We start from the raw sequence: 18,373 nt of genomic DNA on the forward strand, positions 1-18,373 counted from the left end.
GGAGTACAGCTCATTCTTATGAACTCGACACCAATCTTCCTCGACACATTGTCTCCCTCGTTGTTGCTAGCTTCATCGGATTCAAACTTGTAACCTACTTCCTTCCGTCTCCTCATCGACCCCAACCCTGGAAATATACTTCCGTTACAATTCTTATCACTTTCACTGTCGGACACCATGTTCCAGGCATAGACTGTAAAAAATACAGTAAAAAGAAAAAACAATGTCTCCATCCCTCCATCCTGTGTGTGAATAACATCATTAGGTCTTAAAGAGACAGCGTGCACTTTCATAAAAGACGAGGTTGTGTCTTTTTATGCAAATGTTGTTGATCAGTATAATAAAATAAGTCCCAAATGGAAGGGAAACAGATTGTTTGTAGTCTGTAGCCTCATGATATCAGCCAAAACAAGCTCAATAACACTACTGAATATGCATTAACCTGAATTATGAATAGGCCTAGGCTATATCTTGGTTAATTTACCCAGTTTATCAATAGAGATTTACCATTCAAATAAATGATTACCATTATGTTGTTATGTACAGTAAACAAAAATATAAATGCAACATGTAAAGTGTTGGTCCCATGTTTCATGAGCTGAAATTAAAGATCCCAGAAATGTTTAATACGCACAAAATGTTTATTTCTCACAAATTTTGTCCACACATTTATTTACATCCCTGTTAGTGAGCATTTCTCCTTTGCCAAGACAGGTGTGGGATATCAAGAAGCTGATTAAACAGCATGATCATGACACAGGTGCACCTTGTGCTGGGGACAATAAAAGGCCACTGTAAAATGTGCTGTTTTGTCACATAACACAATGCCACAGATGTCTCAAGTTTTGAGGGAGCTTGCAATTGGCATGCTGACTGCAGAAATGTACACCAGAGCTGTTGGCAGAGAATTTATGTGAATTTTATGTCATTTTCTCTACCATAAACCACCTCCAACGTCGTTTTAGAGAATTTGTCATTACGTCCAACCGGCCTCACAACTGCAGACCACGTGTAACCACGCCAGCCCAGGACATCCACATCCGGCTTCTTCACCTGCGGGATCGTCTGAGACCAGCCAGGAGTATACCAGGAGTCTCCCCAGGAGGCTCCCCAGGCCCACCCATGGCTGCGCCGCTGCCCAGCCATGTGAAATCTATAGATTAGGCCCTAATGAATCTATTTCAATTGACTGATTTCCTTATATGAACTGTAACTCAGTAAAATTGTTGAAATTGTTGCATGTTGCATTCATATTTTTGTTCAGTATAGTTAGATTTCATAAAAACAAAGGCAAATGTATTGTTTTATTGTATAATTGACTGTATAAACAGACACAGGTCAGGTCATTATCTGTGCGCAGTTTGACTGGCAATTTGCAATTCAAACAATAACAAATCAGCGACCCTACTACAGTTTGGATAAAAAGCTAAGGGATTTGGCTAGATAAATGTAACCACTCTCAAWACAAATGATGATTAGCAAATAAAAAAAGGGGGTTTCTGGTTAATCCTTCACATTTTTACAAACATATTTTATACTTTGCAAACACAAGTGGTCAAATATGTTTTTCTGAATATGAAAACATTTGTGACTCCACAGATGACATTTGTGACTCCCTTTCCTCATATAATTTCCAAGCTAAATTTCCCTTCCTTGTTTCCTAGCATCTTTTCTTGATCGTTTTCTTCCTTTCCTCCTTTGCTATGCTAGCTCTCTTTCCTCCAATAATTTCCTAATTCTCTTTCCTTTCCTCCTATTATAGCTTCGTTTCTTTTTCCTTGCTCCCTTTCCTTCCCTAGATACCTTTCCTCTCCTCCTTTCCTAGATCAATTTCTTCCTTTCTTAGCTTCATTTCCTCCTTTCCTTAYTCCCTTTCCTTCCCTAGCTTCCTTTCCTACATCCATTTCCTACTTTCCCAGCTTACTTTTCTCCTACTACAGTATTGACTTAGGGCATTCTGCACTACTACTACTGAATGTCACACCAGCCTTCGCTTTGGCTCCCCCTCCTGCCCAGCTCAGACGTTCGGCCTCGCCGGCCTTCTAGCTGCTGCYGAACCTGCTGTGGGCAAACGCCCTTCACTCATCAACCCCGTACATGTCTCGTCATCATTACACACACCTGGTTCCAATCCCCACTCTATCACTGTATATATACTCCCTTTGTCATTGTAAATGTTGCTTGTTTTCCTGAGAGGATTTTCTCCTACTATTTCCTGAGTACTTTATTATTTTGCACTTTGGGTTTCGTCCCGCTTTTATATATGGCGCTTTAATAAATTCAGTAGTTCTACACCTGTGACTGCCTACTCCTCTCTACACTTGTGACACTGCTACTATTACAGTTACTTTAACAGTACCAGCAAATCAGTGGCCCTGTGGTAGAGTGTAAGATAACCTTGCTGCTGCTCGTTTGCAACAGCTTTCTTGGGTGGTTCCTATTCTTCTAAAGTAATGGGAAAGTTGCTGCAAAGTGCAAAAAAAAATTTTTTAAGTTCCAATGTCCAGTGACCTTGTTGCCCGTGTAGCTAACTAGGTAAACTGATCAATCAGACAGCTACCAGCTTTCTGGTAACACAGCCTTAAACAAAGCACTGCAAAAACTTGGAAAGCTGGTATYACAGTCTGATTTACCAGACTACCTAGCTAGCTACACAGGCAACAGGTTATATACAAATGTGCCAATGGTGACTGTTGGTTTCTATATTACTGTGCAACTTATTTAGCCCGTTCACAAATGAAGCCTACTTCTTATAAAAATGGTCCTATCCTCTTAAAGATTTGTCACAATACTGCCACAGAATATTAGCAAGTACTTGGGGCTCTCGAGTGGCGTAGCGGTCTAAGGCACAGCATCTCAGTGCTAGAGGTGTCCTACAGATCCTGGTTCAATTCCAGGCTGTATCACAACCGGCCATGATTAGGAGTCCCATATGGCAGCGCACAATTGGCCCAGCGTTGTTAGGGTTTGGCTGGGGTAGGCCTTCATTGTAAATAAGAATTTGTTTTTAACTGACTTGCCTTGTTAAATAAAAAACATTACATCAAATGAACCACCTCCCATTCGAAGCATCTCCCACGCTCCCTTTGCCTGTGACCACAACACACCGCAACCACATCTCTCTTAGGGTGGCCACATTATCCTGCCTCCATCCTAAAGTTGTCAAATAAAACTTCATGTTTCAGCCCGGTAGACCAGTTCCTACAACCAGCGGTAGAGGCCGGTATGAGAGCATAGCAGACTCTACTCCTGTCTATCTGACTGAGCAGCTACTGAGATATATCCATCAGAACACAGGTCTACCATGGTGGGCCAGTACCGTCTGTACCACCGTTCCCCTGAGGACAGTCGTAACACTGCCACTGGGAGCCTATGTGTTGCATCAAGAACCAAGCATCCTATTATACAGTGTGTTTTTCAGCCCTTGTTGGTGCACACACTAGTCTCAACAGGGTCAGAGTTGAGCTTGAGAAGCCCTGGGGTGAATCTCCATAGTCTAAAGTCAAGTAGCATCCTTCCTCATCTTATTTCCTTAATTTGCACAGGTGAAAGCAAATATCCAGGAAGCATCGACAAGTGGTTTCACCTATTTTGTGAACACAGACGGATGCAGTTGAAGGAGAAGAGATACGAGTAGGAAGCTACTTTAGACGATTGAGGTACACCCCTGGTGTAATGTATTATTTGCTAAACAATTTAAAATGTAAATGTACAGTATCCAAACAACCACATCAGATTTTATCAGGAAAGAAGTGCTCATCCATATTGTTATGTTAAACAAGTGAAACATGATATCATCACAATGGGGAGATGTTCTCTGCTGCTCACTATTCCACCAGAGGGAACACATGAGACACGTGTTGAAACTCCCTCGTCTCCCTTCGTTTTGTCTGTTATTGAAACATCTCAGGAAGATCAAGATGTTTACACACATTCTGGGGAACTATGACGCATTTTAAAGTCAGCCAATGCTGTGACTGGTGCAAACGTTGCAGAGTGCTTGGCCTTATTAAGCATTCTTTCCCACTCCTCCATCCTTCCTCAGCTGTGGGATGTCGTTTTTTTCCTGCCTCCACCTACTCCTTTTCCTCCCCTCCCCAGTGCTGCTCTCTCCCCCACTGTGTGAGAACAAGGGTCAGCATATCGCTCCCCCTCTCACAGGCCTGACACACACACACACACACACACACACAGACAGACAGACAGACATGAACGCACAAGCATTCTATTCTACTCATGTCTGTGAATGACCTTCATGAGTCATCATGAGGAGAACAGCATTTTTACTTAAATATTTGGCTGTAATACATCAAGGTCCCTGACTCTTGAAGGACTTTGAGAACTTGATTTAAAAAAGGAGCAGTCGGGTTGAATGTTTCGTTGTCATAACTCAGAGAGAGTGCTCCCTTCTGACCAGGCTACTTGGCTACCCTGATTCACTCTACGRCCTATGTCCAGTTTTGGGTTACTAATGTGTGCAGTGTAATTTTATAACTTTTGGCTGCAGGGGGAGTCTATGTTGAATCAAAGCTAACCCCCGTGCTTCTCTTTGCTTTCAGCTAAGTTGAAGACCTGAAAATGGAGATAGCGGAGCTGGCTAAGAGGTTGCGCTACGAGATCTCAGTGCGAGCCAAGTGAAAAGGGCTGGATGCAAAAACACTGCCGGTAAAGAAATTACCTTTGACCCAGGCTCATGGAGGGCTGCCTCTGGGAGCTTGGCGCCAACCTCAAGACTCTAGTCTATACATATCAACAAAAATAGAACGCACTGCCTCGCTCAGTACGGAAGTGGTCAGATGATGCAGATGCTTAGCTACAGTACTGTTTTGCTAGCCCAGACTGGAATATGTTCCGGTATTCATTGGCGAGTATTCCACATTAGTCACCGGCTTCATCAATAAGTGCATCAATGACGTCGTCCCCACAGTAACCATATGTACATATCCCAAACAGAAGCCATGGATAACAGGCAACATCCACACTGAGCTAAAGGCTAGAGCTGCCAATTTCCAGGAGCGGGACACTAATCTGGACGCTTATAAGAAATCCCACTATGCCCAACAAATGAACCATCCAACAGGCAAAGTGTAAATACAGGACTAAGATTGAATCTTACTACACCGGCTCTGACTACCAGATGAGCTAAATGCTTTCTATGCTCGCTTCAAGTCAAGCAATACTAAACCATGCATGAGAGTACAAGCTATTCTGGACAACTGTGTGATCACGCTCTATGTAGCCAATGTGAGTAAGACCTTTAAACATCTGGCAGGGCCAGATGGATTTCCAAGACGCGTACTCAGAGCATGTGCTGACCAACTGGCAAGAGTCTTCACTGACATTTTCAACCTCTCCTTGGCTTAGTCTGTAATACGTGCATAGTCCCTGTGCCCAAGAAAGCCAAGGTAACTTGCCTAAAGGGTAGCCATGATGTGCTTTGAAAGGCTGGTCATGTCTTACATCAACACTAATATCCCAGAAACCCTAGACCCACTACAATTCACATATCGCCCCAACAGATGATGCAATATCTATTGCTCTCCACACTGCCCTTTCCCACCTGGACAAAAGGAACAACTACGTGAGAATGCTGTTCGCTGACTACAGCTCAGCATTCAACACCATAGTGCCCTCAAAGCTCCTTACTAAACTAAGGACCCTGGGACAAAACACCTCCATCTGCAACTGGATAGTGGACTTTCTGATGGGCTGCCCCCAGGTGGTAAGGGTAGGCAACAACATATCTGCCACGCCGATCCTCAACACGGTTGCCCCTCAGGGGTGAGTGCTTAGTCCCCTGCTGTACTCCCACGACTGGGTGGCCATGCAAGACTCCAACACCATCAWTAAGTTTGCAGACGACACAACGGTGGTAGGCCTGATCACCGACAACGATGAGACAGCCTATAGGGAGGTCAGAGACCTGGCAGTGTGAAGCGCTAAGTCTAGGTCCAAAAGGCTCCTTAACTGCTTCTACCCCCAAGCCATAAGACTGCTAAACAGTCAATCAAATGGCTATCCAGACTATTTGCATTGACCCCCTTTTTTACGATGCTGCTACTGGCCATTTATTATCTATGCATAGTCACTTACTACCTACATGTACATATTACCTCAATTACCTCGACTAACCTTTACAACCGCACATTGACTTGGTACCGGTACCGCCTGTATACAGCCTCATTATTGTTATTTTATTGTGTTACTTTTTTWAAAACGTTAGTTTCTTTAATTTAGTATTTATTTTTCTTACTTACTTTTTAAAAACTCTGCATTGYTGGTTAAGGGCTTGTAAGTAAGCGTTTCATGTTAGTCTACACCTGTTGTATTCGGCGCATGTGACAACATTTGATTTGATAATCCTTGCCTTTTGAGTTTTTCTTAAAAGAAAAATGCTCTCTTGATCTTCGCTGTCAATGCAATGGTGTATGACAGTTTCCTTTTTAGATCTATTTTACACTGAACAAAAATATAAAATATAAAAGATTTTATTGAGTTACAGTTCATATAAGGAAATCAGTCAGTTGAAATACATTCATTAGGCCCTAATCTATGGATTTCACATGGCTGGGAATACAGATATGCATCTATTGGTCACAGATACCTTAAAAAAAAAATGGTTTTCTGAATCATGCCCCTGTCAGTATCTGGTGGGACCACCAGCCCGCCACATCTCCTTCTCATAGAGTTAATCAGGCTGTTTATTGTGGCCTGTGGAATGTTGTCCCACTCCTCTTCAATGGCTGTGCGAAGTTGCTGGATATTGGCGGGAACTGGAACACGCTGTCGTACACGTCCATCCAGAACATCCCAAACATGCTCAATGGGTGACATGTCCGGTGAGTATGCAGGCCATGGAAGAAGTGGACATTTTCAGCTTCCAGGAATTGTGTACAGATCCTTGCGACATGGGGCCATGCATTATCATGCTGAAACATGAGGTGATGGCGGCGGATGAATGGCACGACAATGGGCCTCAGAATCTCGTCACGGTGTCTCTGTGCATTCAAATTGCCATCGATAAAATGMAATTGTGTTCGTTGTCCATAGCTTATGCTGGCCATAACRTTACGCCACCGACACCATGGGGCACTCTGTTCACAACGTTGAGATCAGCAAACTGCTTGCCCACACAATGCCATACACGCTGTCTGCTATCTACAGTTACAGTTGAAAACGGGATTCATCCACGAAGATCACACTTCACCAGCATGCCAGTGGCCATCTAAGTTGTGAATTCTCCCACTGCAGTCAGATCAAGACCCTGGTGAGGACTATGAGCACACAGACGAACTTCTCTGAGAAAGTTTCTGACAGTTTGTGCAGAAATTCTTCGGTTGTGCAAACCCGCAGTTTCATCAGCTGTTCAGGTGACTGGTCTCAGACGATCCCGCAGGTGAAGAAGCCGGATGTGGAGGTCCTGGGCTGGCGTGGTTACACGTGGTCTGCGGTTGTGAGGCCAGTTGGCCGTATTGACAAATTCTCTAAAATGATGTTGGAGGTGGTTTATGGTAGAGAAATTAACATTAAATTCTCTGCCAACAGCTCTGGTGTACATTCCTGCACTCAGCAATTGCACGCTCCCTTAAAACTTGAGACATCTGTGGCATTGTGTTATGTGACAAAACTGCACATTTTAAAGTGACCTTTTATTGTCCCCAGCACAAGATGCACCTGTGTAATGATCATGCTGTTTAATCAGCTTCTTGTTATGCCACACCTGTCAGGTGGATGGATTATCTTGGCAAAGGAGAAATGCTCACTAACAGGGATGTAAACACATTTGTGCACAAAATATGGGACCAAAACTTTACGTGTTGCGTTTATATTTTTGTTCAGTATAGATCTGGTTAGTTATGAAATACAATTTAACTTCTATGAAGAAGGTCCTTGTTGTTCAACTGATAAATTACACTGTATCAGGTTTCCATGTCAGCTATGAGGTTTTACAAGTAGTAACTAAATTGAACTTCCTTAAAAAATCCTTTGTGTCCCATTAGATACCAATTCAAGAAGAACCTGAAGAGAATAGTGTCTGAGCTGTATGCGGGGGATAACTGCCACCCCTTCAAGGCCAGCCTGCTGGTATGGGTGCAGCTGCCCATGTGAGTGTGACTCTCCCTGGCCCTGCAGATCCTGAGCCTGGGGGTGTCTGATGACGCCACTGGTAAACCTCCACAATGGTACCCACCTAAATGGTAATAGCTGAAAACACACTGAGGATGTTTTCTCCCGACTTTAGTGACAATTCCACCAAGTCCACAGGACGTCTCTCTTATATGGAAGATACACACACACACACACACACACACACTCAGAGAAATACACACACACACATGCTGTACATTTTATAGTTGGACAGATGTTGCGACAGACAAACCCTGCTTGTCCCTGAATAGCCTTCTCTGGTTTTGAAAGCCCTCTCTCGCTCTTTCCCAGGTACACTGATTCATCCTCCCAATCTACCCCCCCCCCCCAATCTGTCTCGATAATCTGGAGTGTAATTTTGTTGTCTTCCTTCGGAGCACCATGATCGTTACATAAGAAACCGATCTGCCAAAGAGAAACCCAAAACACTGGTCCACATGAGAGTAGGCCCATGAAATCCTCCAAGGAAGACTGAAAAAATCGGAGGCTATTCCTGACCTTTGGTTTACTTAGATCTATTCTAGTAGGGTGATGTTTCGTAAGCTTTTTCAGATATGATTCTGAGGGGCTACCCATATGAACCTCACTTCCAGTTGAATTTTATTTTATGTATAGAATTAAAACCTGCTTATTTGTCTATGCTGAATGCCAAAGATTGACACACTATCATTTTGCCCTCCTCATTCTTCTCTAGTCTATGACTCTGTATTGGTTGACCTCCAGTTGTGTGGGACTGGGACACAATCTGCTCCTGCGCTCGCCTCGCTTCCGGAGGCTGTGCCGCATCCCCTCCACGCRCTCCAACTCAGACACGCCTTACAGAGATATTGCTTCTTCCTTCGYTTCCAAATACATAGAGTCAAAACGGTTTTCCATCTCATAGTGGATAAAAGACTTTYAATCCTAAATCAACCCTAAAGCCCCTTCCCCAATTCAGCCAGTCAAGGTATTAATGATTAGCTGAATAATCACGTGTTAGCGCTAGGTTGGCACAAACACCTGCACTGTACACCCTGTATCTCTCCAGGACAAGGGTTGGTGACCACTGAACTGAGATCTAGAGTGGACCACGATGGGTCATGGTCCATCAGAGAAAATCAGACATATCCAACACGTCCATATCTAACTAACCAAGTCAGTATCAAGATATCTATGTGACTGGTGTATACTGTAACATGTACGTGCATGCTTACTTTGAAAGGCAACCACTCCTTGTTCTACCCAGGATAACTTGGTGTTGTGATTAAGGAATGTAACTGGCAATGCAACTTTAACTGGCATTGTAACTGGCAAATGATGTGCAAGAAATGTATTTAAGATGACCACCATAGTCATGGATGATCAGTGGATGCTAGATTTGTACTTTGAACATCCAGTGTAAATTGCATAAAATGTTTATTTATTGAATGTGAATCTCATTATGTGATCCATAAATTGTTGATTATATCAGATGTGTTCAAAAAGTTGAAGTAATTGGGTTGAAGTTACTTCAGTAAAATAAAACATTATTTTGTATTAACTGTGGTGTTTTTGGTTAATTGCAAAGTCAATTTAAAATGGGGATTTAGACCAAAACTTTTATGGAGACATGGAAGTCAAAGGAGGGGATTTTGGGGGCGGGGTTGAGCTTCAACAAAATCGCTAATAAGAACTGTACGGTGCTTTACACTGTATGAGACAGCCATGGCAATACAGAACCACCACTATAAACTCAACATCAACATGTTGGTGCTTTTCGCCGTGGCGGTATCGTTGTCACTTGCGTCCGCATCTGCGGACCGTGTGCCGCGCACCTGTGGCACGTGTGAACCCAGCCTGTGCGACCCTCTACCAAAGGAGGGCTGCAAGTCTGGCACAATTTTTGACTTCTGCGGTTGTTGTTCACTTTGCGCGTATGGAGCCGGGGAACCATGTGGGGGGCGCGGAGTCACAGCCAAGCGTTGCGCCTCTGGACTGGAGTGCGTAAAGAGCGAAAAGGACAAAAAGACAAAGCTCGGCGTTTGCGCCTGCAAAACCAACTACGAAGTGTGTGGCTCCGATGGGGTGACTTATAAAACTGGTTGCGACTTGAAAGTTGCCAGCCTGAAAGCGGTGAGCGAGGAGAAGCCTGAAATCAAGATTTTGAATAAAGGAAAATGCTCAACAGGTGAGAATGGGGGGAACGGCAGATAACGGTCCACTTATTATATAGAGCGCAGTAGTAGTTTAGTGGACATTGAATTCTGTATATTTTGGAAAAACTGTTTTGATTTGGTGTATCACGCTACAATAATTCTCATCCATCTCAAATACATTCTGACCTAATAGCCAATAGTTCACCAAGGGGCCTAGACATTACATTTTGGTGTTACATGTTGGTGTCACTTTCATCTTGACTAATCTTTCCCCTCGATCAGTAAGAGGTATTATGTTTTTTTAAAGTGTGATATGCTTGCTATAAGCTTTCTGGCATAATCAATAACCATTTACACAATGCAAATAATGTTAATGTATTGATCCCTACGGATGGTATCTCTCTATGACCTGTTGTCAATGTTTGCCTTGCATGAACTGATTCTAAATGGTCTTGATTAGACTACTGTCCAATGCACCATCAACTTACATTGTTATTGTACATCCCTGTCACAATACATTGATTTGTCTTGGGACCCATGCAGAGACATGAGTGTTCTCTAGTTACTGGATAGAAGAACTGACTGAGAACTATGGAAAATCTGTGGCACTATCCACTGGGTGTGGACAAGGTTTACATCATCCTCTATCTCTATAATCCTTCCAAAACAACCAGATCTAACTAATGCCAGCCACTGAACAAGCTGAAAGCCGTTGTCTCCACTCTGGGGTGGCACTCTCTATAGTACATATAGCCCTGAACAGACAGCGCCTCGCCTACAAATACACAGACAGGCCCTGTTGGTTTAAAGCAAAGCCAGCAGTGTCTAGTTCACTGAACCTTCACATGATTAATTATAACTGCATGCCGGCTCTGGATTAGGCAGGCGAAAGGTTTCAGGACGTGGAAAAAGAATGGAGGAAAAAACCTGGCTAGCTGGCAGATAAAGTCGTGCCACACGAAAGGCCCCAGACTCTTGCTAATTTGCCCATATACAACAGGGCGATGTCAGACCACCACTTAAGCTGCACCCTTTAGGCTCTCAGATAGGTCAAGGTGAATATAACGTTAGGTTCAAGTTCAAGGCCAACATTCCTCTCTCCACTCCAAGTTGTTATTGTTTTCTCAGGGTTCGTTGACTAGGCCTAGGGCTGTGGTTTCAGGGGAGGATTTTGTTGACCTTACTTAATTGGTGACAGTAAATTTCACCGGAATTCAAAACAACATGGGCCTCTAGCTACAGTTGAAGTTGGAGGTTTACATGCACTTAGGATGGAGTCATTAAAACTTGTTTTTTCAAACACTCCACAAATTTCTTGTTAACAAACAATAGTTTCGGCAAGTCGGTTAGGACATCTACTTTGTGCATGACACAAGTAATTGTTCCAACAATTGTTTACAGACAGATTATTTCACGTATAGTTCACTGTATCACAATTCCAGTGGGTCAGAAGTTTACATACACTAAGTTGACTGTTCCTTTAAACAGCTTGGAAAATTCCAGAAAATGATGTCCTGGCTTTAGAAGCATCTGATAGGATAATTGACATCATTTGAGTCAATTGGGGGTGTACCTGTGGATGTATTTCAAGGCCTACCTTCAAACTCAGTGCCTCTTTGCTTGACATCATGGGGAAATCAAAAGAAATCAACAAGTCTGGTTCATCCTTGGGAGCAATTTCCAAACGTATGGAGGTACCACGTTCATCTGTACAAACAATAGTACGCAAGTATAAACACCATTGGACCACGCAGCCGTCATACCGCTCAGGAAGGAGACGCGTTCTGTCTCCTAGAGAGGAAAGTACTTTGGTGCCGAAAGTGCAAATCAATCCCAGAACAACAGAAAAGGACCTTGTGAAGATGCTGGAGGAAACAGGTACAAAAGTATCTATATCCAAAGTAAAATGAGTCCTATATCGATATAACCTGAAAGGCCGCTCAGCAAGGAAGAAGACACTGCTCCAAAACCGCCATAAAAATGCCAGACTACGGTTTGCAACTGCACATGGGGACAAAGATCGTACTTTTTGGAGAAATGTCCTCTGGTCTGATGAAACAAAAATAGAACTGTTTGGCCATAATGACGATCGTTATGTTTGGAGGAAAAAGGGTGAGGCTTGCAAGCCGAAGAACACCATCCCAACCATGAAGCACGGGGGTGGCAGCATCATGTTGGGGGGGGTGCTTTGCTGCAGGAGGGACTGGTGCACTTCACAAAATAGATAGCATCATGAGAAAGGGAAATTATGTGGATATATTGAAGCAACATCTCAAGACATCTGTCATGAAGTTAAAGCTTGGTCGCAAATGGGTCTTCCAAATGGACAATGACCCCAAGCATACTTCCAAAGTTGTGGCAAAATGGCTTAAGGACAACAAAGTCAAGGTATTGGAGTGTCCATCACAAAGCCCTGACCTCAAACCAAAAGAACATTTGTGGGCAGAACTGAAAAAGTGTGTGCGAGCAAGGAAACCTACAAACCTGACTCAGTTACTCCAGCTCTGTCAGGAGGAATGGGCCAAACTTCACCCAACTTATTGTGGGAAGCTTGTGGAAGGCTATCCGAAACGTTTGACCAAAGTTAAACATTTTAAATGCTACCAAATACTAATTGAGTATATGTAAACTTCTGACCCACTGAGAATGTGATGAAAGAAATAAAAGCTGAAATAAATCATTCTCTCTACTATTATTCTGACATTTCACATTCTTAAAATAAAGTGATGATCCTAACTGACCTAAAACAGGGAATTTTTCCTAGTATTAAATGTCAGGAATTGTGAAAAACTGAGTTTAAATGTATTTGGTAAAGGTGTATGTAAACTCCTGACTTTAACTGTATATGAGTCAGCGCTTATTTATGATCCTAATTATCATATCATATCCATTCCTTGGGTTGGAGTATAGAGAATTGAAAAGACAACATACTCAATCTTCCATAGGTCTTCCAGCGGCCCTTACTTTGCAACCCTTGCCATTCAAAGCCTATTCATCATAACTAAAATAACATTTCASTAAAGCTACATTTCTGTCCACACTTGTGGATCGCATGTAAAGTATTATGTGCCAGAAGTGTGACGTGATGTAATTGCACAAATTATTTTCTTGGCCCATAGAAATGACAGATCATTCTGTTTGAGCTAAATAGATTACCAGCTTTGTTTTTCAGAATTAATAATAGAGTTTTAATTGGTGCAAGTCAGCATAAAGCCTGTCCCAATGTTTCAAAGGCAATTACAGTAATGTCCAGGTTCACATTGAGAAACCAAACATAGGTCATGTTCAACTAATTCTTACTGGCATGAGAAAATCGAGGGGAGAAGGTATGCTTAATATTTCACCAAATTCCTAACTAACAGAATGAACTCCAAACTCCTTGATGTGGTCCATGTTATATCAGCTTCACCACTTACTGTAAGATTCACATGAATTATTTTCTGAACGGCTAAAAGGACTGGAGCCCCTATCTGTTCATTTATAACACGCACACTCATTTATACAACGCATCAATCAGAACACGAACATTGAATTCCTGCTCTGACATTTCCATCCTGTACCAGCTTGTCCCAGGGGATAACACCAGAGCTCTCTCTGATTCCGCCCAAGGTAAAAAAAGACATGTTACAGGTTGATTTGAAGGAGATATTAAATCCACTCAATTGTCTCACCTTTTTTTCTTTCTTTCTTCTTCTCCTCCTCTATAGCACCTGTCATTGTGACAGCCCCTGGTGAGGTCTACAATGTCACAGGCTCCCAGGTCTACCTGAGCTGCGAGGCCATTGGAATCCCCACCCCTGTGATCACCTGGAAGAAGGTACCAGGAGGTCTAACGGTGAGGTCACTAGGACATGTTCAATTCAAATTTGAATCAACACTTTTCTAGGTTATGGTACAAAAGAAAAGACAATCGCCCCATGCTTTGGGAAAACATTTCTATACGGGTATCAGAATCACTCCCATGTCTAGTTTAGTATGATGGTCCAAATAACTGTACATACGGTAGGTTGTTAATGTATTTTCCTATGTCTAGATATTCATACGTCCCCTTCAACTGATTGTTGATTTGGGCTCTATAGTTGAGGACACAATGGATGAAAGAGATATGACCATGGAGGATATGAAACGCGCTATTGTTAACACCACACTGAAACAATAGCACAGGACATGAGGGGTTAGAGGGGAAATCTTCAGTTACRATTTTGACTTAAATTTACTAGAAAATCTATGGCAAGACCAAAAAATGGTTGTCTAGCAATGATCAATAACCAAGTTGACAAAGCTTGAAGAATTTTGAAAAGAATAACAGGCAAATGTTGCACAATACAGTTGTGTAAAGCTCTTAGAGACTTACCCAGAAAGACTCAAAGCTGTAATCGCTGCCATAGGTGCTTCTACAAAGTTTTGACTCAGGGGTGTGTAAATGAGATATTTCTGTATTTCATTTTTAATAAATTTGCAAAAATGTCTAAAAACTTGTTTTCACTTTGTCATTATGGGGCATTCTGTGTAGATGGGTGAGAAGGAAAAAAATCCCCGGAGGGGCCCCCATTTGAGGGTGAGCATGGCAGATATGTTGTTGACTACCCTCACCACCTGGGGGTGGCCCGTCAGGAAGTCCAGGATCCAGTTGCAGAGGGAGGTGTTTAATCCCAGGGTCTTTAGCTTAGTGATTGGACGAGACTATGGTGTTGAACGCTGAGCTGTTAGAGTGAAGGTGATGACTATGCCCGGGTTAGGTCTTATCTACTGTAGAGGACTAGAGCCTGGAGACAGTAATGTCCGGGCCTCCTGAAGAACACTTTTCAGCTTGCCTCAAAATCCCCTCAGATAGGGAGGGAGAGGGAAAGAGGGAGGAAAAGAATGGGAAAGGGGAGAGAGGGAGATAAAATTGAGGGGGAAGAGTGGGAGACGGAGACAGAACTGATGAGTGAGATAAGTGAGAGACGGAGAGAGAGAGTGAAGGAGAGAGAAAGGCCAAAAGATGTTACAACATTTACATTTGACTAATTTAGCAGGTGCGCTCTTATCCAGAGTGCATACCTTTTCATACTGACCCCCCGTGGGAATCAAACCCACAACCGCCCTGGCATTTCTCTCTGGAATTAAGTGACTTCTCTGGTGTGTGACCTTCAACGTCTTCTACACACCAAAACAGACCAAACTTACCTCCAGCTGGTTCTCACACTTCGTCTCTTTGAGGGGAGAGAGAGAGGAAAAACATGTCAGTGAGCTCGATACAATATAACTGAAGATGGATGGTTTGAATCCAACAGAACATGTCATGAGTTAGTTACATCCATCTTTCCATACCAAGACTTTCTTGTGGTCCACTGATTTCCCAGATGAGCCTTTGCTTTCTTTGCTTATATCATGTGTTTTTATAGCTGTAGATGTCAGTGTCTGAGCTTAGGTCATATAAAGAGAATGTGATTTTAGATGACTTGAAATAACATTGGGCAATTTACTGAAACCTACTATAACATGATTAAGTTGGTTGCCTCGTGAGTGTAGTAGCTGAAGCGTCAAATGGTTTCAGCTTCACAGCTGCACGCACACTGTGTGCTTTTAATGAGTTGATTCGATTAGTTAGTTATGAAGTTAATGGTTGTTTCCCAGGTCACCAGCGGAAAACAGAGAATGGAGCTGCTTCCAGGAGACAGAGACAACCTAGCCATTCAGACCCGTGGAGGACCTGAGAAACATGAGGTCACCGGCTGGGTCCTGGTGAGTCCAACCAGCCCACACACACATAAACACACAGATACGCACACTACTTGAAATATTTTAGCTGTCATACAGACTTGTAGATCTTCCCCCACAGACACAAATCAGTCAAATACCTCAAAGACAACACACAGAGTTAATAAAGGGAAAATTAAAGCATAGGGTGGAAGAGTTATGTATTAGATAGCTGACATTCCATTATTTATGCAATTTATTTATAATTATAAACCGGGTGGTTCGAGCCCTGAATGCTGATTGGCTTAAAGCCGTGGAATACCACGGGTATGAGAAAMAWWWWWTTTACTGTTCAAATGATGTTGCTAATCAGTTTATAATAGCAATAAGGCACCTCGGGGGTTTGTGGTATATGGCTGATCTACCACGACTAAGGCGTGTATCCAGGCACTCCGCGTTGCATCATGCTTAAGAACAGCCCTTAGCCGTAGTATATTGGCCATATACCACACCCCCTCATGCCGTATTGCTTAAATATTACCTGAAGCATATTCCAAAGTTATCCATCAACGCTCCTCATTGACTTGTTCTGTTCAGAGCCTCTACATGACAGAGAGTTTAATAGAAATGAAACTCCTTCTTCAATGTCTCAGAAAAGGAACAGAAAACATTGGTGGGCCCTGTTCAGTGGTTAGATTTATATCTATTTCTTCTTCCCTTTCTTTTCACTCTCAGTATTCTGCTCCCCTGCTGTCAAACATCAAATTCTTTCAATTTCTTGATCTCATTTCAGGGTATTTATCTTCCACAATGATTTGTTACCATGCTTTCTTAATTTGCCATCTTCCACTGTAGATGTTTGTACTTGTGAGAAGTAAATGTCTAAACGCCTACACAGGGGCAAGCCGGCACTGGACAGCAGTTATACAACTGCAAACAATCCTGAACACTTGAAATGGCGCCCGTGCTCTGTCGAAAGGAGCCGAGTTTGGCTGGGAGGGAGAGTTTGAGGCTGTGTTTGTGTCCCCTTGCAGCTGCTTGTTTACTGCAGACCACATCATGTGTTCTGCTAAAAATCACATTAAGGTGTAATAACCACCGTCGCCATGCTTTTCAGATCTCGCCGCTCACCAAGGAAGAGGCGGGTTCGTACGAGTGTCACGCTGTCAACGCCAAGGGAGAAGCCTCAGCGGTGGGCACCATTCACGTGGTGGAGTCCATCGATGACATCCCTGTCAAGAAAGGTACTGAAGCACCCCTGTTCTATTGCACTCTTATTTCTACTTTGTTTCATGTTAAATCTAGACCCACACAACATGGCACCAAAGGGTATGTCTACCCTTTATACATTGATTTTGTCTCTTCAGGTTTGCCTGATGCTGTGTCTGTACATGTGTGTCCTTGTACACGTACATTTTGTGTGTGTGTGTCTGTGCATGTATGCATACATTCAGTGTGTGTGTGACTTCTAGCCCGTGGTGACCATCCCGTCCTGACATGTTTAGGAGTGCCTGCTTTGCTTTTGGCTTTTGGCTCGGCCCAAATCGCTTGGCTCTCAACAGGGCTAGATGGTTGCCTCGACAAGGCATCACGTGTCACTGGGGTTGACACGTGCACTTTATTGACCTGCCTTTAAAGCTTTGCTCCATGGGAAAGAACCTGGATGTTTGAGTGAAAACGCCATCACAATAACAAGGTTAGCTCTACCTTTAGATGATCTCCCATCCCTGGTGGTCTGTGATGATGGATACTATTAAAAACAACAAACCTTTCCCAAGGCACGCTCTCCATCGTGCAAGATCCTATCTAAGCACTTCTCCTTCATTACCGGTGATCTAAAAAGGAAGCAGGGCTAGATTGGTGACACAATCTGATGAAAACCAATCCAAGTATTCAGGTCTTACCCAATAATTCTTTTTTTTTTTGCACCTTGGGTCTGAGAAAGCGCTTTTAACAATTAAATTAAGTATTATTATTTATTATAAACAGGACCAGTTAAGGACCCTTACCCTAGACATTCACTTACCTCTTTAATAAATTAACTTATCTGTCATCGTGTTCTTGTCTGTCTCTTCCAGTGACCAAGGATGATGAGCTTTAAGGCATCTCAGCACAGTAGGGACTCCTGGAAGGAGTCACGAGAGGAGGGAGCAGCCCCAAGCCCCCCCACCCCCAACTATCCCACCGCTGACACAAGTAGACCTGTACACTGACTGAGAAAGAGGACCAATACTCACTATTAGCATCAATCATATTTATACTTGATTTGTTATTTGATAACAAGTCATAGTTTTTATAGTTATACTCAGTATACTGTGTATGCACAAGCATCAACGTTGCATCTCACAACATTGAAAGTTACCATCGTAGACATCCACAACACACATCTAGGCCTCTCAAACACATTTTTCTTGTCAGTGGCATCACAC

The 18,373-nt window shown here is 42.9% G+C and overlaps 1 protein-coding gene across 1 annotated transcript; it reads left to right on the forward strand.

Annotated features, from left to right (window-relative positions):
- Positions 1-9,802: 9,802 nt before the first annotated feature.
- LOC111965770 (insulin-like growth factor-binding protein 7) lies at positions 9,803-18,138 on the forward strand. Its single transcript, XM_023990055.2, has 5 exons — positions 9,803-10,294; positions 13,970-14,097; positions 15,882-15,989; positions 17,062-17,188; positions 18,023-18,138. Exons 1-5 carry the CDS (start codon positions 9,832-9,834, stop codon positions 18,043-18,045), a joined length of 849 nt encoding a protein of 282 aa, XP_023845823.1. The 5' UTR covers positions 9,803-9,831; the 3' UTR covers positions 18,046-18,138.
- Positions 18,139-18,373: the final 235 nt, after the last annotated feature.

This window comes from Salvelinus sp. IW2-2015, linkage group LG6.2 (assembly GCF_002910315.2).
Source record: "Salvelinus sp. IW2-2015 linkage group LG6.2, ASM291031v2, whole genome shotgun sequence".
In the NCBI taxonomy this organism is placed as follows: domain Eukaryota; kingdom Metazoa; phylum Chordata; class Actinopteri; order Salmoniformes; family Salmonidae; genus Salvelinus; species Salvelinus sp. IW2-2015.